This window comes from Sciurus carolinensis, chromosome 4 (genome assembly GCF_902686445.1).
Source record: "Sciurus carolinensis chromosome 4, mSciCar1.2, whole genome shotgun sequence".
Lineage (NCBI taxonomy): Eukaryota > Metazoa > Chordata > Mammalia > Rodentia > Sciuridae > Sciurus > Sciurus carolinensis.
This window is the reverse complement of record NC_062216.1, coordinates 20,730,294-20,755,657: the sequence shown is the minus strand read 5'-3', so window position 1 is coordinate 20,755,657 and position 25,364 is coordinate 20,730,294. Positions and strand designations below refer to the sequence as shown.

Here is a 25,364-nt window from a genome sequence, read left to right as displayed (position 1 = left end):
TTGCTTGGCCGGCACACGGCTTGCGTTCAATCCCCAGCAACAAAGAAAATGTGAATTGGAGAGCACCAAGTTGTTAAAAAATGTTAAGCATCATTTCTAGCAGTAGGGGTCACTCTCTCCCCGAATCCTGAAAAGGAGTCACCGCTTATTGCTAGCTAATTCAGACATCTGTGTGCTGCATTTATAATTGGGGGGTGGGGGGAGGCAGGTTTTAAAAATCTTAAAACAGCACCAATTTAAATGCAGCTCCAAAACTGCTATTTGAGAATCAAGAGTTCACAAATTTGCGTGCACGCACACACAGGTAGAGGGGTATGTGAACCATGTACAAATTATATCGCATGGCCTAGAAAATGACTACATAGTTCAAAAAATACTAACGATAACTGCCGTCATATACTAAGAATTAACAACTCTTCATTTGATACATGAGAATCTGGAATCTAAGATTCTAGATTCTATCAGTCCTAGAAAGTCTAGCTTTATTTGTTCACCTGCACAAAACAACATGCATTTTCTAAGCAGAGCAGACTTCATTATCTGCTACTTTACTAGGTCAATGGAATTTCCCACAATAGATAATCCTGATAAACACACATTGAAACTGGCAGGAAACAGTAAGTGAAGCACTTCAGAAAATAGAACTATTCCTTTTATTATAAAACAATAATTTAATGACTTCTGTACTTTCCCTTATAATAATAAGTTGACAGTTAAGGTTCAAAACTGGAAACCAGACAATCAGACAAAAATCACATTTATTTTCAATAGCTCAAAGTGCAAATACAGCAGTCAGTTCACAAAATTTCAAGACACATTCTTAAAGAAAACTTGATAAACAAAAATGAAAGGGTAAATAGGAGAAATAAAGCTCAATATTTTTTAAAAATTCAAGTTTTGTAAAAACTTTAGACCAAAATATTCCACTAATATCTGAAGTCTGAAACACTATTTATAGATGCTAATAATACCGAAATACAATCAATAAAGACTCTTCAAAGAAGGAAACATCCCAAACTGGCCAGTTCCAGATAAAAGTAGATGATCCTGATGTTGGCTATTTCTGATTTGGCAGACTCAGTCACTCACTGTTATCAGTTGATGTGGTTCAATTCATGATATTTCAATTTTAGGCAAAAATCTATAATAAATGTTTTAAGTCAAATATAAGGCCAGGACCATTATCAAAAATTTTCTAATTTGATAAGTATATACCTAAAAGACCTAAAGACCCATGTCAACTTCAGGCCTCTGGTATTATCAGGGAAAAAGACATAGAGTAATATTTCTTCCTTTACTTAAAAACTTTTTGTAGGGTTAACAACATGGCCCTTAAAACTTCCTCATGAAAATGGTTCTTAAATATATAATTATTTATTCCTACATATACAGAAGTTGTATGTAAAATACAAAAAGTTCCCACCAGGAAGATAATTAAAGGTTGTTAATGTTGTTTTATCATTTAGCAGCCAAGACACTTGCTTATTTCTGCTCCCCAGAAGCAATGTTAGCTACCAGTTTCAATTCAGGAAAAGGTGAATCTTCAGGGATGTGTACAAGAGATATTTATTCAGTCTTTTTCCCCATCTTTTTCTTTTCATAGTAGGCATGAAATTGAGAGTCTGTTCCAAAAATCCTATCCCACCATGTAAATGTTGAAGCATAATTTCCAACGAAGTTCATGTGGTGGAAATCATGATGCCGAGAACCAGCATAGAAAGGGATGAGGTTTAAAGGGTTCAGAGGAATGTCATAACCACTGAAATAAAATGATAAAGACTGTTAATGAAAAAATACACCTCAAAGAACTGACATTTTCATCGAGTCATGAATGTCAAGTAACATTCCACTTTGCCTAAGTCACTTAATTTGTGACATGTTTGCAAAGGCAAAAAATGAACAGAAAAAAGATGCATGGTTTAGAAACCACTTAAGGAAATTTGAAAAAATTAAAAAAGCAAAAAGCTTCAGGGCTGGGGATGTTGTTCATTGGTATGTACTTTCTAGCATGTACAAGGCCTTTGGCTTCTATCCTCAGCACCATTTAAAAAAAGGAGACAGGAATGACTGTGGAATGAAAGGGACATCAGTAATAATTTTTCAGCTGAAAGATATTCTCTGCCTAGGTCTTATTTTTGCCACTAAGTCATTCAAAAACAATTCTCAGAATTTGATATTCTGCATTCCCCAGTTATAACTGGAAGTCCCACGTCAAAATGCAATGAACACTATTTTGAAATAATGAAAAATTAGGATATTAAGCATTTAAAATGACATTCTACATGAAAAATTTACCACAACATGCCTTCCAATCCTCAGAAAGGAAGCATCTAAATATGTCCATACTACAAGCAGGACTGTCATCTTGTGCTTTTACAAGTGCTGGGGAGCAGAGGCTAGAAATAGCTTTATTCAGTGAAAGGTAAAGGTCTCAATATACTTATTCAAATCAAGAGTTAGATTTAGGTTTATTACAGAAGGATATAGAAATTGATGGTGTGGAATATTGATTTGCCCAAATAACACACTAACACTATAAAAATGGTTAACAAACTGGGATACAAAAACATATTACTTTAACTTTTATCCAATGATATGTTCTTATTTTCTTAAAATTAGTAACATGCAACAGATCAACTCCTATTAGTCTACTCAGAAATACAGATAATCTTATCACTGTGATAATCTTATCACCCTCTAGTCCGCCATCTTCATTACTGTGAAAATAAATAAATTTAATAACATCTTCTGCCCAAAGAAACCACAACTCACCTATGGACATCAATAGTTTCTATCAAGCGAATGGTCACCCAAGCCCAAAGAAGAATCACATGATCACACAAAAGCATGATTCCAATAAAAAATCCAGTTCCAAGAATTATGGTTTCCAAAGGATGTGCATATTCAGCTTCCATTCCAAATGGAGCCTAAACAAACAGTGCAAGAATTCATTAAGATATTGTGATGGACAATTTCACATGTCAACTTACCTAGGCTAGAATGCTTAATGTGTGGTCCAACGCTACTTAATTTTTGCTGTGAAGATTTTGCTATGAAGGTATTTTTTATATGTAGTTAATATTAAAATCAATAGACTTTAAGTAAAGATTATTCTCTATAATGAAGACAGGCTTCAACCAATCAGCTGAAAGCCTCAGGAGCTAAGGCTGAGGTTTCCTGGGGAAGAAGGAATTCTCAGGCGAGCAATACAGAAACCCTGTTTGTGTTTCCAGCTTGTTGCTCTGTGGAATTTGAACCCAAAATTGCAACATCTTTTTTTTTTTTTTTTTTAAGTTGTTAATGGACCTTTATTTTACTTATTTATACATGGTGCTGAGAATCAAACCCAGTGACTCACACACATTAGGCAAGCGCTCTACCACTGAGCTACAACCCCAGCCCAACAACATCAATTCTTACCTTAATTTCCAGCCTTCCAGCCTGCCCTGCCAAGATTTCAGACTTGCCAGGGACCAAAAATCCCATGAGCCAATTCCTTAAAATAAATCTCTCTGCATGCATGTGTGTGTGTGTGTGTGTGTATAATTGACTTCAGTCCCTTAGCAAACCCAAATAAACACATTTATTCTATTTATTCATAGTTTTATAAAATTACACTGTTTCTATGTATAATAATGACATCTAGTCAACAAATATAAATAATGGTAGTTCTCAACAATAAGTATATTTTTGTTCCTACCTATGGAAAGGTCTACGACATAAAAATCTTTAAAACTGTCTTTAATGGTTTAAGATAATAGCATTGAACAACTGACTTGTTTTTGTTTTCATAGTAGGGATTGAACCCAGTGGTATTCTACCACAGAACTACACCCCAACCCTTTTTATTTTTTGAAACAGGGACTTGCTGAGTTGCTGAAACTGGCCTCAAAATTGTGATCCTCCTACCTCAGCCTTCAAGTAGGTGGGATTACAGGTGTGTACCAATCCAACTGGCCTCTAAGTTTTTATTTATGAATTTGTATTTGTTTTGCCAAGAAAAAGATGCCTGATTTAGTACACCACGTACAAGAGTCCCTCCTTAACCATGGTTTTCCAAGGTTTCAGTTGTCCCAGGTCAACCACTTTCAAAAACATGAAATGAAAAATTTCAGAAATGAACAATTCAAAAGTTCTTCAATTGTGCACCATTCTGAGTAGTATAGCATAACAAAATGTTGGTTCATCCCTTCTGGGACTTGAATCATCCCTTTGTCCCATGCATCCCATACATTTGTCTATGTGTGCATATCCTGAAGATTAGTCACTTAGTAACTATTTCAGTACTTAGTATAGTATCCCATCTGCGGTATCCACTGGGGCTCCTGGAATGCACCCTATGGATGAGGAGAGACCACTTTAATCTAAATAAACAAAGTTATTGCAAAGCAGTTCGGATTTTTTTTTTTATTGTTTCTGTTGGAATCAGCTATGCGATAAAATTATATGAAAACTAAGTCAATAATTGTTTAGAAGTTTAAACACTAAAGGTTTATTGTTTGGGGGGTCTCATGTAAATGACCCTAATATTACTATAGCCATTATCAAACAACTAGGTATCTATTTGTGTCAATACAGCATCCTGGGACTGAGATGAAAATCCAAACTTTTTCACATAACATTTTTCCTTAAGCTCTCAATTTATCACGAAATTAAGAAACTGAAAACAAATTTTTAAAAATACTTGTGTGTATGAGCTATGTTCTTACTAATCAAGCCAAAAGAAAAAGAAATAAAACATCAATGACAAGTTTTTTAAATGCTCAGGCAATAAAAGTAGCCATTTTGCCTTTAAAAAGCATTAAATATGATTCTAACATACCTGAAATTCATGATGAATTTTATGAATATATTTATATATTCTTTTATGGTGTAAGAGTCTATGCAGGAAATAGTGCCAGGTATCCTCGATGACTGCACAGCCAAAGCATCGTGCCAAAAGCATACACCTTTGGAATGAAAATATTGTAATATTATGAATATGAAACAATTCAAACAACCCAGACTTTTACTTGGAATCACTACTTGAGACATTATTAAAAAAACAAAATACCCAGCTACCAGTTTGCAATAATTGTATACATATTAATCTACAAATTCTCAAAACTGCTAGATATGGCTGTATGATATAAACTGAAATAAAGTTCAAGAGAAAGGCCACTAGTCAGGCACAGTGGTGCACACCTGTAATCCTAATAACTTGAGAGGCTGAGGTAGGAGGATCCCAAGTACAAAGCCAGCCTCAGCAGCTTAACAAGACCCTGTGAAATTTAGACCCTGTTTCAAAATAAGAAATTAAAAGGGCTGGGGATGTAGTTCAGTAGTAAAGCGTCCCTGGATGGTGTGCACCTGCAATCCCAGTAACTTCTGAGGCTGAGGAAGGATGATTCTGAGTTTAAGACTCCATTTCAAAAAAAAAAAAACTAAAAACTCAGATTAATAATAGTAAGCTACCTTTTCTACCAGAGAACATAATTTAAATGAAATGGCAAAAAATAATTTATAATACACATACATAATACTTAGGATTTCTTTTATATGCTGAGTATCCATTAATGTATAAAAAGTATACAATCATCCCTCAGTATCTTCAGGGGACTGGGTCCAGTATACTCCATAGATACCAAAATCCACAGATACTCAATCCAGTTATATAAAATGATACAGTATTTGTATGTAGTATATGTATATGCATATCCTCTGGTATTTAAATTGTCTCTGGATTGCTTACAATACTAATACAATGTAAATAATTGTTATGCTATATTGTTCAGTGAATAATGACAAGAAAAAATGTACATATTCAGTAAAGATGTAATATTATTCTTTAAAAATATATTTTGCATCTGCAGCTGGCTGAGAACAGGAATGAGGAACCCCTGGGTATGGAGGGGTGACTGTATATATATTGGTATACCTGTACTCAGTTATGTCAGGTACAGACAGATGAATTTAAATATTATCTGAGCACATATAAACTTAGATTATATATGTGTGAGTGGCTATGTGGACTATGGACACGATTTTATAACCACAAACTATTCTCCCATCTCTCATTTTCATACTTAACATGTATGTGCTATTTCTTAGGACAAGCATATGTATCTATACACAAATAAGTATGTATACCAATACACAATTAAATAAAGGATGTTACAGAAACTTGTGATGTCCAAAACTTATCTTTCAATAAAATATTACACTAAAATATAGAAAACATGGGAACACTTTACTTCTGCAACAGTTTACTTTTCTAATACTTATTTACTTCCAATACTTAGAAGAAACATTAATTAAAGATAAATAGTAAGCATAATTTAATTGGAAAGCAAGTCAGAACTGAGTACAAATATCAAATTTTTATGAACATACCATCTTGGCATTCTTTCCCAATCATAAGGAATATTGAAATACTCTGTAAAATAATAGGTTCCACAAATCAAAGGCAGTTGAATACAAAAGTGATTAAAAAGAAGTACTTTAAAGCATTTCCATTGGTTTTCCCAAGTTTCTGGTTTATCCTAAGGAGAAAAATCACAATATTTAATATTAGTCTGTTATCACTAGCTTAGCTTGACAAATAGAAGAAAATTCCTAATGTTTATGACAGACTTTAGTTCTATTTTAGTTATGTGAATTTTATGTTATAGTAGCTAAGGCTCTGGAATCACAAGATCCTTCCTTCTAAATTCTTAACAATTTCTGTCACTACTTTAAATAGGTAAAGAAATTGTTAATAGTCATACTGATCTGAAACAAACCAAAGAAGTACTGCAGAGGGAATTAATTCTCCAGGCTTTGCTGTCAAGAGATCATGCACTTATTTTGCCAAAAGTCTCAAAGAAATAAGTTATGCTAGGGTTGTACCTAGGTGACCCCAACTGATGCATCTGTACACACAGCATCAGAAGCAAACTGATGCACCCAGCATCTGCCAGCATTCATGCAATGAAATAAGTACATTTTCTTCACATACAATGTCAGAATTATATTCAACTCTGAGTTGGAAGAACTTCAGAGATGTGCCCCAAAGATGAAGTTCACAGATTTAAGTAAAGATGAGAAAAGTGAGATCAATATGAGAAAAACTCATAAGACTAGCAAGTCATTATCAAAAACACTAAATTTATGAATTTAAAGTTCTGCTTGTAGATAAGAAAAAGTACTTCTGGTTTTATAAAAAGATGATGATAACAAGTATTAGTTGTCACTTTGCTTTAAACATTCATACTTAAAAATTAAGAAACGTGCCAATGAAAAACTCTTAACTGAACCACAATATTCAAAATATGGGAAGTATTGCTCATCATCAGAGTCTCAAAGAGGTCAGCCATCTTGTGCAGGACTATAGATTATAGAGTTATTAGCAGCATTTGGATTAACAGAAATCTAGGTCTCTTGATCCAGTTGTTTTGAAATTCTTAAGAGATATCTTCCTGACAAAAACAGGAAAAATCTTTATCTAAGATTTAATCCAGAGACTTGTGTTCTAACACCAGACTGCCACTAACCAATTAACTACCTGGGTTTGCTTGCTTCCTCAACAATAAGATGAGGGGATTACACAAAGTAATTTTACAATTGTATTTTTGCTCTGAGTATTATTTGGCCCCATTGCTCCAAAACTTCTGTCTGTGATTAAGTACAAAATTAACTGAAGATTCAGGCTTGGAGTGGCAACGAAGTTTCTAATTTACTGGGGAGAAGCCAAGTAGGCATAAAAACTAAAGTTTAATCAATTATAGCAAATAAACCCATAATGCTATACTCTTCAGTTTATATTAATTAGAAAAATGGTTAACAAAAAATTCATGCCTAGTGCAATATCAAAGCTTATTATATTTTACTTTACAATATTTTTAAATGTCTTACTTTTTCTATTTTTGTCAAGAAGATTATCTCTTAACTGTACCCTAACAAGGAAGAATATCTTCTTTAGGACTACAGACTTCACATTTATCTTTGAGGAAAGTTTTTGAAGAATTATTAAAATGTATGATTTTTTGAAAGAAAGAGATCCTACAAGGCCTACTTCACTTTTTCATTCCCATATTTCTTCTAACTAGTAAACACGTGTGTTAATGGTCAAGTTCTCTATTCCTTTGTAATATTTCATTACCAACTAGCAGTTTCTATTTTGGGGGGATAGGGCAATTTTAAAAAGAAAAATGTTTATTTTATGTGTTAAATAATATAATTTTTAAATATTCTATCTTAGAATTTATAGAGCACTTAGCAATCTTCTTCTAACTTCAATGCTAATCAGAATACTTGCCTTCAATATGTAAAAACTGCCGGGTGCAGTGGCACCCACTATAATCCCAGCTACTCAGGAGGCTAAGGCAGGAGGATCACAAGTTTGAGGTCAGCCTTAGCAATTGAGCAAGACCCTGTTTCAAAAAATAAATAATGAGGGATGGCAATGTAGCTTGGTGGGTACCTCTGGGTTCAATAACCTATATGGGGGCAGGGGGAGGAAAGTGTAAACCTACACTGACTTTTTGGGATGTATTTTGTTGTTTTGCAGTATAAGAGTTAGAACCCAGGGTCTTTCACATGCTAGGCAAATAACCTACCACTGCAATAGCCCTTGGTTTCTTTTTAGATCCCTTCATCTTGTGAAAACTTGTACTGATTTGACATTACTATTTTAGTAATGAAAAAACATTAAAGGAGGGTATGCTGAGTACAGGCTTGCTGCCAGACTACCCAGTCTCTATAAAGAACTAGTGGTAACCAACTAGATTACTGCTTGCTCTTTCTTCTGCCACATATCATTTTAATGCCCTTCTCATACCCAGGACTGAAAAAGTTTTACTTTGGGAAAATTATCTCCTCTAATCAATGAGTCAGCTGCAGAGGCCAATAAGGAAGGAAAAGGATGCTTCTGCTGGCCAGCCATGTGGCAAATCAGCCCTACAAATAAATGCATGGATGACATGCCAGCAGCCAAAATCACCTCACACTCGTCAGACCTTAAGACATATATACTAAATTCTGCCTCTCAAAGCAAGCACTTTTATTAAAAGTACCTTGGAATTTCTGTGATCTTCAAAGAGGCTACTAGGGTCCTTTTGGTCACATCCTTTTCAATTCCTTCATCTTTTACCTGGGCCCCTTGCAGTATCCTGAGAGGACCAATGTTAGTACTTGCTAAAAGTGATTCACTAGGAGAGGTGATAAAGCAACAGAGAGACAAAATGCGTGCACTCAGCTAATATGATGAACACTCTCATGTGTCTACTTTATACCAAGACTACGTGCCCTGGAGTTTTAGTTAGGTGTGACTTTTAGAACAGTGAAAGTGGCATTAAAAACTATCATTGCCTTACCAAACACTGATAATCCTTTCATTCTCTACACTTGTGCAAATTCTTCACCACCCATGTATTAGTGGAACTTACTCTATTCTTTTTGCCTAGAATTGAGAAGAGGCACTGTGTACATCCCGCTACCTTGCCATCTACACGGTGTGCTCCTAGAGACATTGAGTGCCCTGAAGCGAACACTACCACCTGGGATCACCTCCTTACCTGACATAATCTGATTATTTAGGGAGTGAAACAAAACTTCCAATAGCCCTGATCAAGGTTTTTGCATATTAATATATACTTAAGATTTGTTGGGACATCAGAGGTTGGGGTGAACTACAAGATAGTAGCAACAAATTCCCAAACTCTTCTTTCCTAGCTAGCTGTGTGTGTGCACGCGCAGAAACTCTGGAAATTAAACCCAGGGCTTTACACATACTAAGTACACATTTTACCACTGAGCTACACTCCTAGTTGTCCAGCCAGCTTAAAAAGGAAAAGTTATAAGCCCAAATTAGATAAATATCCCATCTACTTAAAGCCCAATTTAACAAGCAATTCCTGAAATATTATCAATAATGAGCTAAGACGGTGATACCCAATACAGTATCAACTAACAATGTGACTACTGAACGCTTCAAATTGAGATGGGCTAAAATAAGTGCAAGTACATGCTAAATTTCAGACTTATGAAACAGGAACATATCTCATTAAGCGTGTTTTTATTTTGATTGCTTGGTGAGATGATAATTTAGATTTAATGGATTAAAAATTTTAATTACATATGTGGTTTCACTATATTTCTACTGGATAGTATTGATTTAGAGCTTTTCAAAACAAAACTATATTTATCTTAATAATATTCAGCAATACTAATTGTAATATTCTAGTCCATCATACTTACCTTCTGAATTTTGTACTTTCTCATGTAAGGTATAAATTGAAATAAAAATCCAGGTAAGCAGAACAAGAAATAAAGGGCTTCATGAACTATAAGGGATCCCCACGTTGCAATCTGGAACTTTGTATAATTATTCAACATGTAGTTCCAAGCATTTTTAAATGGTTCTTGCAGAGGATTCTCAGGTAAAAGTGAATCTACATACTCCACAGCCAGTGATGCTGAACTAAAGATGCCGACACTTTCATTTGTTGCCATTTTTCAAATCTCTGCACACAGCCTTATAATCCTGAAATAAGTAAACAAATAAGCTGAACAATGAAATTCTAAAAAAATTTGTAAAATGCACTGTTATATAAATGATAATTATTAAACAAATACCAATTTTTCAAATTCTAAACGTGATTAAAAAAAAAAAAAAAATCTATTGCATTGAGCTCCTAGCTACTCAGGAGGCTAAGGCAGTAGGATTGCAAGTTCAAGGCGGGCTTGGGCAACTTAGCAGGACCCTGTCTCAAATAAGATGGAAGGAGGGGGGTTAGCACAAGCACACACCTGGCAAATATGATTACATAAAAATTAAATATTTCTGATTGGGGAATAAAAAGACACTCATAACCAAAATCTGAGATCAAATGACAAACTTAGAAAACTATTTCCAATACATGCCAAAGGGTTACAAAGTGTACTTTAGAACAAGACTAAAAATCTCCCCAGCATTATGGGAAAAAAAACCAAAGACTAAAAACCAAATAGAAAGTGACAAAGGTCTTTCACAGGAGAAAAATAAAGGCAAATGGTCACTAAACATACAAGAAGCAGCTTAACTTGACTTGACTCAAATGAGACAGGGATCCCCAAATAAAGATACATTTTGACTGAGTAACAATCTTTAAAAGCTTAATAGTGTCCAGTGCCCATCACCCACAGCTGGTAAGGGTGTGAGGAAGCAGGCATCATCACACAAAGGTGTGGGGAGAATGGGGGGCGGGTGTAAACCAGTTTATCATCTGAGGAAAACTCAGCAATATCTATCACAATCCAAAAATGACTATATCCTTTGACTCAGCAATTTGCTCACTCAAATGTAAAAGACATATATGCTAAGATGGAAGGAAACATTGCTTCCAATAAAAAGAACAAAGAGGAAAAAAGACATGTCAAACAGTGAGAGATGAGTTAAGTAAGACATTCACCCCAATAGCAAGTTGCAGAATATGTACAGCCAAGAGCTCCACTTAGGCTTTTGTGAAAAGGGCATTTTATCTATGCACTCTCATGTTTGTGCACAGAGGTACACGTTCAAACAAAAAATGTACAGAAAGGCACAAGGGGAACAATTTGGAGTGGTAATCTATGAAAAAAGATTACATGAAGAGAAAGAATGTGTGTGTGTGTGTGTGTGTCTGTAGGGGATGGAGTGTTATGGAAAAAGAAAATCTCACTTTCCATTTTGTATCTTCTGTACAGTCATATTGTACTTACTGTACATAACAAATATTAGTTTCATAAGTTACCAATGAAAAAGAATCAGCCAGATATTGTGACACACATGTAAATCCAGTTACCCTGGAGACTACAGCCAGGAGGACCAAATTTAAGGCCAGCCTGGGCAAATTAGATCATCTCAAAAAAACAACAACAACAACAACAAAAACAAAAACAAAAACGCTGTAGCTGTCGCAAGGTCCTTAGATTTAATCCCCAGAACCACAAACACATACAACAAACCTTATTAAGAATGTCACTCTCCTGAAAATGTTCAGTGCTGCACCCAATTTATGAACTGTGACAACCCACTCAAAGAATAAATATTTTGGCAGTGCATTGGCACTCACCTGAAATCCCAAGGACTTGGGAGGCTGAGGCAGGAGGATCCCAAGTTTGAGGCCAGTCTCAGCAATAGCAAGACTCTCAGCAACTCAGTGAGACCCTGCCTCAAAATAAAAAATTTGAAAAATGAGCCAGGATTGTAACTCAGTGGTAAAGCACCCTGGATTTGATCCCCAGTCCAAAAATAATAATAAATAGTAACATAAATAATAAGAAGAAAAATATATTTTTAAAGGCATGGAAAAGTTCCTAATAGTGCTTCAAATGCTTTGAACTCTGACCTCTTATCCCATTCCACATAGGATATATGAAAAAGCATAGCTAACTTCTTCAGGTCTCTGAATTCACTTTCCATCCTCATTCTCATCTTTGTACTTCCTCTTCACTGAGCCCATTCTCTCAAATCTAAAAACATGTCCAACTCTTACTTTCTTGAGAAGAGCTTTCCTAACCTCTATCACCTCTCCCAGGCCACTGCTGCATTTCTCTCTTTGAACTCATGGCCTCTTTCTAAGAGGAGAGCTGTACACACTGGCACTCAGCAATCCACCTACACTAAGAATGTCTTCAGTGACCTCTGAAGTTGCAAAATAAGACAATCATTACAATCTTCATTATTCTTGAAATTACTGCCAAACTCAACAATGCTGAACCAACACCACTTAACTACCAGTGTGACCTTGAAAAAGTTACATAACCTCTCTGAGCGCCAATTTTTATCATCTGCAAAAATAAAATAATATTATCAACTTAATAATATCAACTTAGTCAAACTCAGGATCCTCGTGCCTTAACCTCCTGAGTAGCTGGGATTACAGGTGTGCCCCACCTTGCCCAGTTAGTTTCTATTCTCTTTACTACACTGAATTTATTCTAACTAAAATCATTAGGATCTCCTAACTGCCAATCTAACAAGCATTCTTTGCAGTTTATTGTACTTAACCAAACTGGAAGATGTGATATTTCTATTCTTTAATTCTCCCTAGTTCTTGGGATTCACCCTAACAAATACTCAATTTGTGTTTACTATGTGCAGTCCCTGAGCTAGTTGCTGTCCTCATCCTGGACTTCCCAAAACATAAAATCTAGTCAGAAATGCAAGGAAGTAACCAAACCATCCTAAAATGATGTGATAACAACAATACAGGGGAGAATACAGAGTGCTATAAAGACACTGAGGAACAAGTAAGTTTCTAAAGAAAGGTGCTGTCGAAAATGAGATATGGACCATGAGAAGGAGTAAAGCGGGGAGGGGTGAGGAATAAAGGAGATGTTTTGAGCAGAGGGAGCAACAGATCAAAAGACTTAATGGAAGTTGAGTGCTTCCTGATTTCGTATGAGTATGGTATAGTTTTTGAGGAAGAAAGTCTTGAGAATTGAAGCTGGAAGTTTCCAAGTGATACCTTCCTTACTCCCAATAATTGCAAGCTTACCATGGGCAAACTATTTACTGTTTAAAAAGATATACTGATTATCTGCCATCTCTACTCTAACCCTCTCCCCACAACTCCAGGTTCTGATTATCAAAAGACTACTGGCCATCTCCACCTAAGACAGTTCAGAGGTACTGTCAAACTCAACAGTCACAAGTTCAGTAACTGCTTCACAACTCCTCCCCAATATTCTACTTCCTTTAATGACTAACTGGGTGAATCACACCTTCACCTACTAAATCATCTCAAAGAAAGTTCTAAATCTCTCCCACCTGGGCTGCCTGGACTGTCTTCCAGCTCTTACCAATGTTGAGACACTTGGTTCAATTAACATGCTGGAGTTTACCCTCCAAAAACAAGGGAGGGAAACAAGAGAGGGATATCTTGCTGTCAACTAACAAAGGCAAAAAACAGGAATTAAAGAGGAGACGGGAAACAAGATTTTACAAGAATGACTTTTCTGTCTTCTCATCCTTGGGCAACCTGCTTGACTGATTAGTTTCTCAGAAAAAAAAGAGATTTAGTTATTGTTGATTCTCTGAGAAACCTTCAAGTTCAGCTGTCAGTCAGTGTCTGTCCTTTGGCACTTTACCGTAATGAAGCCCTGACTGTACCAATGCCCTTATGTTTTGGAGATGCCTTGCCTCCAGTTTTGGCCTTTTTAAACTCTAAGATAAATGCCAGGATCTATCTAAACAGCAGGGCTAAAACACTCAAGGTTCAAGGGGGCAGCTTCCCCACAGATAAACACTAAGCCCCTTTGAGAAGCACAAGAGGCCCGGTCGGACCTCTCCGTTCTTCATTTCTCCCGTTCTCACGATCCTACACTTCACCTAATATCTGAGCACTACAGATTTCTGAGCTTCTTCGGTCTATACCCAGAGCAACAGCATTCCCTTGACCTAAGGTCCTCCTGACCAACTCCTATGCATCCGTCGGTAACCTCTCAGACGCCCTTCCCAGTCCCACTGGCCACAAAGCAGAAATAACACATCTTATTTCCCCTGAGTTGTGTTTTTGTGAGTTTCAACACTCATAACTCAGTGCTGTAACCACCTTCTAACGTGCCCGGTCTCCCGATGGCTACAAACTTCAAAACGCCAAGACGCACGTCCCCGCCCTGTTCCATCCCTCGGGAATCTCACTGTTGTTCACCTGCTCCTTTCCAATCAAACAGCACCCACCCGCTTCCCCTTTCACTGGAGAATCGTTCACAGCGATTACATAGCACTCTGCTCCGGTGGGGACCGGTGACCGGTACCGGCGCGGCTTCCCGCCCTGCGCGCGAATCCACGACCTGACCCCGCTCCTCTCCATCCCGCCGATCACCGGGTCGGAACCCGGCGGCTCCCACGTCCTCGCGCACGAGCCGCTCTCCCGGCCCCCTTACCTGGACGTTCGCGAGTAGACTGCGGGCCACCGTCACCCGCACTCGGCCAGGTGCTGCGGCCTGGGAACCTAACGCTCCTGGATGGGGGTGGAGCCTAGAGAGCGAGGCCGGTCCCTCCTGCCGTTATTGGTCTGCAAGGGTTCTAGCCCCGCCTTCTCCGCGCGGTGATTGGTCAGTACCGTTGCCGGCAGCGTGTGACTCGAGCCAACGAATCCCTGGCGGTTCCAGCCATTGGCTCCACGGATGGAGTGAGGATAGTGAGACCCGGGCGTCCAGCCAGTGGTTGGTGCCGCAGTGCGCCTGGAGGCGGGGAAACGCAGACGCGCCTGACAGCGTGAGGGGGCGGGACGAACTCCGCCCCGCTCGCCGCCTGGCGTCGCCTTGGCAACTGGGGCCCCGGAGGGTCCCCATCCTGCGCGAGCGCTGCCGGGAACAGAGTACCAGGCCACTGTCCCGGGAAGGCTACGTTCTTAAAACCCGGGAAGAATGGTACAAATGAGTTTCTGAACTGTTTTGACTGTTCTGTTTACAGATGGTGTCGCCTTCCTCGGCGACCAGCAACAATAGCTGTTATTTTATTGAGCGCCGTCTGTTTGGAGGAAGTAACATGTATCCTTTCTTAAAATCCCACAATAACTTGGTGACATAGCACGACTGTTATTTTAGTGATGACAAAATAAGGATCAGTGGTTAGATAATGTACGTCACAGCTAGTGACTAGATTTGGTTTTTCCACCTTTTTCCCAGCCCCAGGTATCCCTTAATAAATCCCTGTACCGGAAGAAAATTTCAAATGCAATGTAAATTCTGCAAAACCCAGAGGTAGTGACCATTATCCCTATTTTGCACATAAGAAAACAGAGGCTCTGAAAGGCTTAGAAAATAATTCTAAGTCAAGGGAGATGGCAATTATGGGATCGTTAAAGCCTTGAACTAACCCAGAAAGTGAGCTGGGAACGCCCTTCGTGGGCATTGCAATGGGCATTGCGATTCCTTCCCAGGACAATGATGGCTGGAGGACGTGGGCTGGGGCTTGACATACTTTGTCTTCAGCTCTAGGCATATTTCATACCATTTCTTCCCACTGTGTACTGTGGTGTAATAAGCCTGTGTGTAGATGTGATGATACATATAATATAGAACCTAAGCTTTTAGGTAAGGAAAAGGTGCATTTAAAAATACACAAAAATAAATTGCATAAGGGCACCATTTGAGCCAGTGAAATTCCCTTTTTTCCCCCACATCTAGGGTATAATTGACATGAAAATTGTAAATATGTAGAGCATGCAATGTTTTAATATACATGCATATCGTGTAAAGGCCCTTTCTATAGTTTCTTAAGACAGGATGCTATTGTTCCTCTCCTTGCTTTTCAACAGACCAGCCCTTCTTCCTGGAATAATCAGCCATCCTTTCCCTTCCCTATCAACTGAGGTACCATCTTCTTGATGAAGTTTCCTCTTGAAAGGTGTCTTTCAGAGGTTCAGTGTGACCTGGACCCACTCATCTAACTATTCCATGTATTTGGCACACACATTCTTTGTAAATTATCAGGGCAGGGATCATACCAAAGGGAAAGAAATGAGATCTGTCCCTTGGTTGGTCAAAGACAAAAACCCTGTCTTTAGGATTCCCACAGAAGGTGAATCATGTGCATGCTGTGGTGCCCCAACCAGGACCTTTCTTCAGCACTGAAGAGCCACTCCCTGCCCCACCCGACCACCTCTGCCGGAGCACATAGTGAGCTGCCTGAGTACAGTGCTGATTGATGCGGAAGCATGTTAAGTCCAATCCTTCACCCCAGTTTAGGACTGCTTTACTTGAACATTCCAGCTTTAGAACTCCACACTTATTGGCCAAGTTTGTGTAACTGCACTGTAGCCCAGTTTTTCCCCTCTGCCCAAACCTGCTGCCCTATCAAATAGCAATAACAACATACACCATGGGGTCAGACTTACCTAGCTTGTCATTTATTAGTGAGTGCAGTATCTGGTATACAGAAAGTGCTCAGTATCTCATTCAAGGGATCAGGAGTATAGCTTAATGGTAGAATACTTGCATAGCATGCACAGGTAAGGTTCAGTCCCTACTCAGAACCTGGTCCCCCCCCCCCCCCAAAAATGTGCTCAGTAAATGCTGGTTATTAGTTCTGACTTAGAATTCTGCCACAGAAGATGTTTTCTAAATCAGAGCAGAGATGTATGTGTAGAGGAGTTAAATACTTTAAACATTAAAGATTTAAAGCTGAAAAGAAATGTACATATGGTAGCTTAACTCACTTATTTCCCTATATTGAAGAAAAGATAAGCTCAGAGAACAGTAACATTAGTTGCAAATTACTGAGGGCCCTGTTTGAAAAAACAATAATATGCATATTTTTATCAAATTCCACAATAACTTTGTGACATAATACTACTGTTGTCATTTCAGCAGTGATAAAAATAAGGATCAGAGGTTAAGAATGTACTGAAAGTTACAGTCAGCAACTGACACAAGGGAACACAAACCCAGAGCTTGCCCATGGGCTTGTCAATACATCACACTCCATTTTTCCTTAAAAGTGGTGAAGCCCAGAATTAGAATCCCAAAATCTTGACTCAAAAGTATGGTTTCACTCTCCCACACAGCTTCCTCTATAAAATGAGGCACTGGCAGCCATTTAAGTCAGTACAAGACAATTTGTTCAAGACCAAACAGAAATAAGGCAGCCTTAGCACATGGCCATGTAATGTTATGCTACTGTATGCACCTATCATCAGTGGCTGAGATCACAAATACTAGGGTTCTCATGCTAAAAGGGACAGGAAGGAGGTAATAAGTACTAGAAATCATATATCAGTCTTCAAGGAACAGGGAGAGAGCTGAGTCTTCCGGCAACTTTCGTACCATCCTTCTTAACCCTAGCCATCACAACAGCCAACAAAGCAGACCAAGCAAAGTAGGTGGCAGAGCTACTTCACAGCGCAGGCACACTAATCCAGCCTTGAACTCTGCTCAAAGCTGGGGCTAGGAACTCTGAGCCAGCCTTGAATGCGGCACACAGCTGGGGCTGCTTTCTTGGTGAGGTTTCTAAGATACCTCTCTGAATTAACTTCTGACCTCTTTTTTCATATAATAGAACAAGTTGGGAGGCTTCTCTGTGTTAGAGGAATAAAACAAAACAAAACAAAACAAAAACACAAGATGTTTCAAACTAGAAAGACAAAGATTGGCCTGGGGGAGGAAACTACCATTGAAGGCCTTTGAAATCCTTGTTATGAATCCTGCTACTGATAAACTTCTGCAAACTAATAAACTTCAGAGAAAATCAAGACAAAGAGGTGTTTGACATAAGTAGCTAAGACTTTTGTTACCCTAATAGATTATATTTTAAGAAAAGCTTTTGAAATTTTTAAATAAATCTTTAATTCAGACCCATAGTTTCAAGGAACATTAGAAGTGTGATATAACATGAAATATGCTTGGTCTTTGTCCTGTTACTGTCACAGCACCCCTAAAGTCCTTGGGATTTCCTGAGTGATAATGTCTTGCTGTTTATTCATTATGTATATTAATAATTATGAATAATAATCATGAATAATGAATAAATAGTATAATGATCACACCTAAGTTTATGCTAATGAGATGACTTAGGGTAGGATCCCTAGATATCCTCAGAATGGTACCAGTCACCAGAAAAAACAGTTGATTAGAGAATCAGAGGACTGAAACTTTCAGCCCCACCCACCAACCTCTGGGAAGGGGTCTGGGTTGGAGAGCAAGCTCTGCTAAAACTCAGGAACAAGGTTTGATGAACTTCTGGTTGTGAACACAGAGGTGCTGAGAGGGCAGCAGGCCCCAGGAGAACATGAAAGCTCGGCCCTTCCCCCTCCCCCACCCCCATCTCGCCTTTTCTCTTAATCTGTATCCTTTATAAAACCTTTGACCCAGTAAATGTGTTTTCCCGAGTTCTATGAGCTATTTTTGCAAATTAATCTAACCAAGGAGGAGGTCGTGGGAATCCCAATTTGTAGCCAGTTGGTCTTTAAGTACTAGTGGCTCAGACCTGCAGTGAGCATCTGAAGTTGGGGCAGTCTCCTAGGGCTGCAGCCTCAACCTGTGGGATCTGACACTATCTCCAGGTAGGTCTCCAGGGAGATGCTGTTAGAAGTGATTTTTAGGGTGTCCACTGGAGAATCAGTTCGTATGGGGAAAACTCCACATTCACCTGGTCACAGAAGTGTTCTGCATTGTGAGAGTACAGTAGGAGAAACTGTTTTTTTTTTTTTCTACATTTTTACAAGAAATGATTAGGAAGGATAATGCCCTTATACTTTTCTTGGTTCTGCTGTCAGAAACATCTAACAGAACTCCAAATTCATTAGACCTGTAGCAGTGATTGACAATAGACCTGCCAGGAGGCCATACTAATGCAGAAATTAGTGTTTTCAAAGTGAACACAGGTTTTTTCTGGCTAAATTCTTTATATTTTCATTTATAATAGAAGGCACAACCAAGTATTTAATGTGGGTCTGTTTAGATTTGAAAGAATCTATATTAAAACTAAATAGAAATGGTATCCATCCTCTTTTCTCATGATTACCAACTGTTTGGGCAACAGCTCATACTTTTTTAAAAAGCTTTTATTAGTGCATTATAGTTATATAAAATTCATTTTTAATGCTTTTAATAGTGCATTTTAGTTATGTATAACAGATGGGTTCATTTTGACATAATCATACATGCATGGAATTTCATTTGCTGCATTTCAGGCCCTGGTGCCTCCTCTTTCTCTTCCCTCCTCTCTCCCCCATATTCCCCTCCTTCCTTTGTTCTACTGGTCCTTCTTCTAATTATTGATTTATGATGCTTTATTCATATTAAACTTTTAAATGGCTCTCCTGAGAAATGTCCAGTCTTGTCTCACCGCCTCCTTTCCTCCCCTGTCCTTCTTACTCTGTCCAGCCCTGTAGCTGTCTACCCCAAGATCCTACTCCCATTTCCATAATTCTTTTTGTATGCTTCTTAGTTGCTTTGGATAAGTTATTTTGTCCTTGATCTTTTCATCCAGTGCTACTCGCTTTATCTTTTTCTGGCATCCTGCTTATTGTGAGGGACAGAGAAGTATATGAAGCTTAAGTTTCATCGATCCTTCAGAGATCTTCCTTGATGGTTACATGTTCTTAATAAATCACTGTCACTGCCATCAATTACTGATTTCACGGCATTACCTTATAGGCTAATTTGGCAAGAATTTTTTAAAAACAGATTTGTGAAGTCACAAAATACAAATTTTACAAAAGAACAGAAAATGTCAACAGGCAACTTTCTGAGTATCAAACTAAATAGATAAAAATCAAAGACATTGTAAAACAAATAATATACAAACTTTTATTCAAAGATAATTCAAGAAAGACATGTTTTGGTCATCTTTAAAGTAAGATTAATTGAAGATCTCAGAAAAACTGTATCTGATCAACGCACATGGCTACTCACAGAAAGCTCTCTCTTCTGTTAATAGCAGCTAAATTTATACACACAGAAAAAGTTCTTAAGACCATGCAAATTCAGTTGAATTCCATACATTCATTATATTCATCAAAAACCTGCAGTATGTTCATGCCAAAGTGTTACTTTAGGAAAAAAATAAAATAAAAATACACACCAAAACATGACCAAGATTAAACTAAAGAAAATAATAAATAAGCATAATTTATACTTTATTTTAAAAAGTTTGGCATCACACATATTCAAGTGTGTTACACCATGTTCATTCCTCAGAAGTGGCATTTTAAAGTGTTAAGCATTGTTAAATATCAAAAAATACAACTCTGTTTTACAATGTAGTACTGGCATAATTCAAAGTACTGTGCCAATTATAAATAGTATAATCAAGTTTCAAACATCTTTTCAAACATTTAAAGGAAAGCATATAGACACACATTTATATGCACACAATTTATTATATTCATGTAATCAAAGATATTTATAAAAGCAAATAGTTTTATCCCTCAATCACTTTGTATACTTACGCAGATTTTAATACCTGTTCAAAGATTTTCAGTTCCTGGGTATACAGATTTTCAGGAGAAGGAATAAAGATAAAATTTAATTTTACAAGAACACACATTAACTTTATCCTCCTTCACAAAATAATCCATAGTCATTCCAGGCTGATGAGAACTAGTCTTTATGAAAGCAACTGTTAGCTAAAGACTACAGAATAAGTACTGCAGTCCAGGTTTCTTATTAAAATTCGGTCAGCTGCTGCTCATTGCAGAAAAAGCCTACACGGTGCTTCTACCAAAAATAATCTTCAGTATCCGAGGCCTATAAAGGCAGACGATCTTATCTTCTGCTGAGCCTTAAAGTGCAGCTACAAGTGGAGAAGTGCTAGATTCTCAGTCACTTCAGAAATACTTGTGGAAGCCTGTTTCTCATGTGTAAATATGCCGAAAATGTCCTCCAGGCTCATAATGGTTTATCAATAACTGTGACCCCTGAGCAAAGAAATGAAGAAATAAAACAGACATCACAGGCAGCATTCTGTAACTCTACAAAAATACTGAATTTTATAATGCCAAAGCCACAGGGAATGAACAAACATGATGTTCAGAATCTCTTTACAGTTTAATGGTACTATCATTTCAATCTAAATGACAGTGAATTCTAGTTACAAACTGGGACTACATCCGACTACTTAATCCAGAACTAGAATTTATACATACAATTTGGGGAAAATAACTTTATTTAGAAAATACCAAAATTCACCTACTACTCAATAAGGCAGAAAGAAAATAGGGGATGATGGACACATTCATTATCTTGATTACGGTGATAGTTTCATGGGTGTATACATATGTTGAAAGTAATCAAACTGTATATTTAAATATACATTATTGTATGTCAGTTATATCTCAAACTGTTGAAAAATTCACCTATTGAGTCATGTTACTTTGGGAGCCTACTGTAATAGTTCTTGGACGATGTATAAACAACAGTGATGATTAATTAGTATAACAGACTTCTTTTTTTCCCCACTATTGGATTGATTTTGTTTAAAAAGCATTCTAGAAACATACAAATATTTAAACACTGTCATCAGAATAATAAAAATACAACATACAGTTTTAAGACTTCAAATATATATATATACATACATATATATATATATATATTCATTTCTCTTACTAAGAGAATGGAAAATTATATTTTCTAATTCAACCAATGATATGCCTAAGAAAGAAAAATTACTCCACGGCTTCGCTATACTATCTCTTGGAGCCTGGTCATGGGAAGATGTTGTAGGGATCACATCTTTGGGTGGGAAGGGTTACCAGAAATCATACCCAGGTGCATTCTTACCACTGAGCTCCATCCCCAGCCCTTTTTATTGTTTATTTTGAGACAGGGTCTAAGTTGCCCAGGCTGGCCTTGAACTTGAGATCCTTCTGCGTCAGTCTGCCAAGCAGCTGGGATTACAGGTGTGCACCACTGTGCCTGTGGGATCATACTTCTTGGCTATCTGAGGAATTAAAGCCTAGCCACATAAATGTATTCCTCACCACTGCATGCAGATTCTAGTTATTAAAACTTATTGTATGCTCTGTATTGCAAAGATGGGATTTTAACTAAACGACTATAGATATAGAATGACAAATCAATACTGGTGCTTTAATTCAGAATATACATACCCAATATAAATTATTTTGAGAATAAGATATAACATATAAGTTGAGAAAAGTCTTTCTTCTTATTAAAGAAAAACCTGTTAAAAATGTCATCTTTTTATAATAGAAGACTAAGAAAATGAGACAATTATTACCTGCATAACTTCTCCCTGTGCTCATACAAGATGACACAACTGTCCATTTATCTGTTGTTGGGTTATAATATTCTACCGATGCCAAGTTACAGGAACCATCATCCCCTCCAACAACATATAACAGACCATTAACTGCACAAACTCCTTTAAAAAAATTATGCAGAGAGAAAACAATTATTTAAAGTCTTTGGATAATCAGGAACAACCCTGTACATGTTTGGTGAGGTGATAAAGAGAAACTTCTTCCTTGAAAGGAGCCAGGAAGAGAAAATGAATGAACATGTAAAGAATTCCTTTTGTCTCTGAGAGTCTAATTCCACTGCTAAGCTCTTACTGCATGTCATTTATGAAGCAGTTGCTTCACATATGCATTATTTCATATAATCTTCATGACAACCTATGTTGTACATTAGAAACTGTTTTAATCCTCCCTTTATTTTTTAAATATAATATAAAATTAGAGGTCAAAGTTGTAACTCTCATAAAATCAGCTTTTTTGGGACTCCTAAGGACAAAATATGTATTAATAGAGGGTAAAAATTATTCTTAATTTTATTATTATACGGAATGATTAGCTATCTTATTTCCTTTAAAAGCAAGGAACAGTAGTATCTGATTACTAGAATAACTCGTTTCTGCAAAAATTCAAAAATTTCTAGAATAATCATTAAAATTTTTATTTCAACTCTGGCTGACTTTTATCTGTGCCCCATATATACATATATAAATACACCAAGACACTTCCTTTTTTAACCCTAAAGTAGCTGATACTATATATGCTGCTTAATACTCACCCTGACAAACAATAAACCTTGGATATTTCCCCAAGTTAATAAATACTTATCCACTCAATTTCAATGGCTGTATAATATTCCACATATACAATACCATAATTTATTTACTCCTCCTCTATTGATAGATATTTAGTGTATTTTTTTGCTCTTGTCAACAGTATTGCAATGAATAAGGATCCCTCTGCATAGTTTTTTGAATACATGTGCAATTCTTTTTTTTTGCAATTCTTTTTTAATATAAATTCTAAGAAAGAAAACTGCTGAATGAAAAGAAAATGTCTTTTAAAAGCTCTTTATTTCAATTTTAATTTTGTCTATCTTAATAAATATTTGGAAATATTATGAACTGGTACTAGAGGGTGTCAAAGAATCCAGAAGAATGGTGTTCTACCACTGGTCTCTGTAGGTTTAAAGATGGTTTTGCTAACCTAGTTAATACATGTTTACAGATTTTTAACATTAAAAAAACAAGCCCACATTACTACACAGCATTTAAAAGTGTACTTGAATGGAGGGGACTGTCTCTGTTCTATTCAACTGTGTTACTAATGTCAAAGGAAGCAAATTCCTACCTTTTCATTCCTGTACCCCCTTAGGTACTGGCAATTAAACCAAGGTCCTTGCACCTGAGGCAAGCACTCTACCACTTAGCTATATCCCCAGCACTTTTTATATTTCATTTTGAGACAGGGTCTTGCTAAGTTACCCAGGTGACCTTGAACCCCCAGCCTCAGTCTCCCAAGCAGCTGGGATTACATTACCATAGCACCTGGCTAAACGCACACCATTTTGCAGTAGTTCAAATACTTGAAAGCCAAGCGCCAAATACTGCTGCCACACAAGTGCCCCAAAGTTGTTGTATTTGTATGCAAATCTGTATTGTAGTTCACTGACAGATGACACATAACTATGGAAAGACAAAATGGCCTCCAGAATGCCTCAGCTGTGACAGATGAGCTTTCCCCATTACATCTACAAGGAGCTGACAGATGAAAGAACATTCCACCACAGAAGAGGAACTCCGTTTCTACACACATTTGAATACACAAGCTGTATATTCAGAAGATGTCATTCTACTAATCCACTAATTCACAACCCCAGAATCTTTTAGGCAGATGGAAGCCAAATCACTCTGCCAAAGGATGAGCTTTCCTGCAGTCTTCAATAGTTCCAGTCTATTTGGTATACTTTGTCACAATCAAACATGTACTGAGAACCTATTACAGGTGTGCTAAGTGGTCACAGGTTATTCATCTTACTTTTCCTCCATTCTTGATGTCCCCAATTCACCATACATATGAAAACTTAAGAAATCTGATTTGTATGTTGCTTGCTAATTCAAATTTATATGATGTTCTCATCTTTCTTATTTAAAACTGAACTCATGTCCTGCTCTCCTTACCAGCCCAACCCTTTTGTCCCAATTTAGGTGGCTGGATGAGATCCTTATCTTAGGATATTAGAAAGGAAGGGCTGGTTAGGTCTTACCAGAAATTTGTTTTAGATCAGAAATAGGGAATAGGGGTTACTTTTTTAAAAACATTCTCTTATGAGCTTATGTGAAAAATTAAAAAATGTTTATAGTAAAATCATATTGTATTTTTCAAATGGCAGAAGTAAATTATTCAAATTCCACTGTTTGCACAGAGAATAATAGGTTTAGTTGACTGAGAAAGAAAATAAAGACTAAGTTTCTATATTTCCCTCTCTTTCTGAGAATTACCAAATAAAGTTTGATTACCTGCTCTTCAAATCAAAGTATGAAACTTTTTAACAGACTTAGAACAAGTCTTTTTTCCTAAATCCCACACTTCCCTTTTTTAAATTAAAAAATTTTATATTAAAAAAATTTAAAAAGCGGGTTAACAACAGCTCTCTCTGTAGAAATTATCTTTTTT

General features: G+C 37.1%; 2 protein-coding genes across 5 annotated transcripts in view; both read right to left on the bottom strand.

Annotated features, from left to right (window-relative positions):
• Window positions 1-740: 740 nt before the first annotated feature.
• On the bottom strand, window positions 741-14,941 carry Msmo1 (methylsterol monooxygenase 1). Of its 2 annotated transcripts, none has more exons than XM_047551491.1 (6): window positions 14,869-14,941; window positions 10,216-10,501; window positions 6,373-6,521; window positions 4,823-4,949; window positions 2,773-2,927; window positions 741-1,759 (listed from the first exon to the last, which is right to left on the bottom strand). In XM_047551491.1, the coding sequence occupies exons 2-6, from the start codon at window positions 10,468-10,470 to the stop codon at window positions 1,567-1,569; spliced, it is 879 nt and encodes a 292-aa protein (XP_047407447.1). In that variant the 5' UTR covers window positions 10,471-10,501; window positions 14,869-14,941; the 3' UTR covers window positions 741-1,566. The 2 variants fall into 2 exon arrangements, with proteins under 2 accessions (XP_047407447.1, XP_047407446.1); XM_047551490.1 differs by lacking the exon at window positions 14,869-14,941 and adding an exon at window positions 12,051-12,133.
• Window positions 14,942-20,224: 5,283 nt separating this feature from the next.
• Klhl2 (kelch like family member 2) overlaps window positions 20,225-25,364 on the bottom strand; it is a 96,549-nt gene continuing 91,409 nt past the window's right edge. For all 3 annotated transcript variants that reach the window (XM_047548441.1, XM_047548442.1, XM_047548443.1), the window contains 2 exons: window positions 22,673-22,816; window positions 20,225-21,347 (listed from right to left, as the gene is read on the bottom strand). In XM_047548441.1, coding sequence (XP_047404397.1) covers window positions 21,319-21,347; window positions 22,673-22,816 — 173 coding nt within the window. In that variant the 3' untranslated portion in view covers window positions 20,225-21,318. The remainder of the gene's footprint in view (window positions 21,348-22,672; window positions 22,817-25,364) is intronic.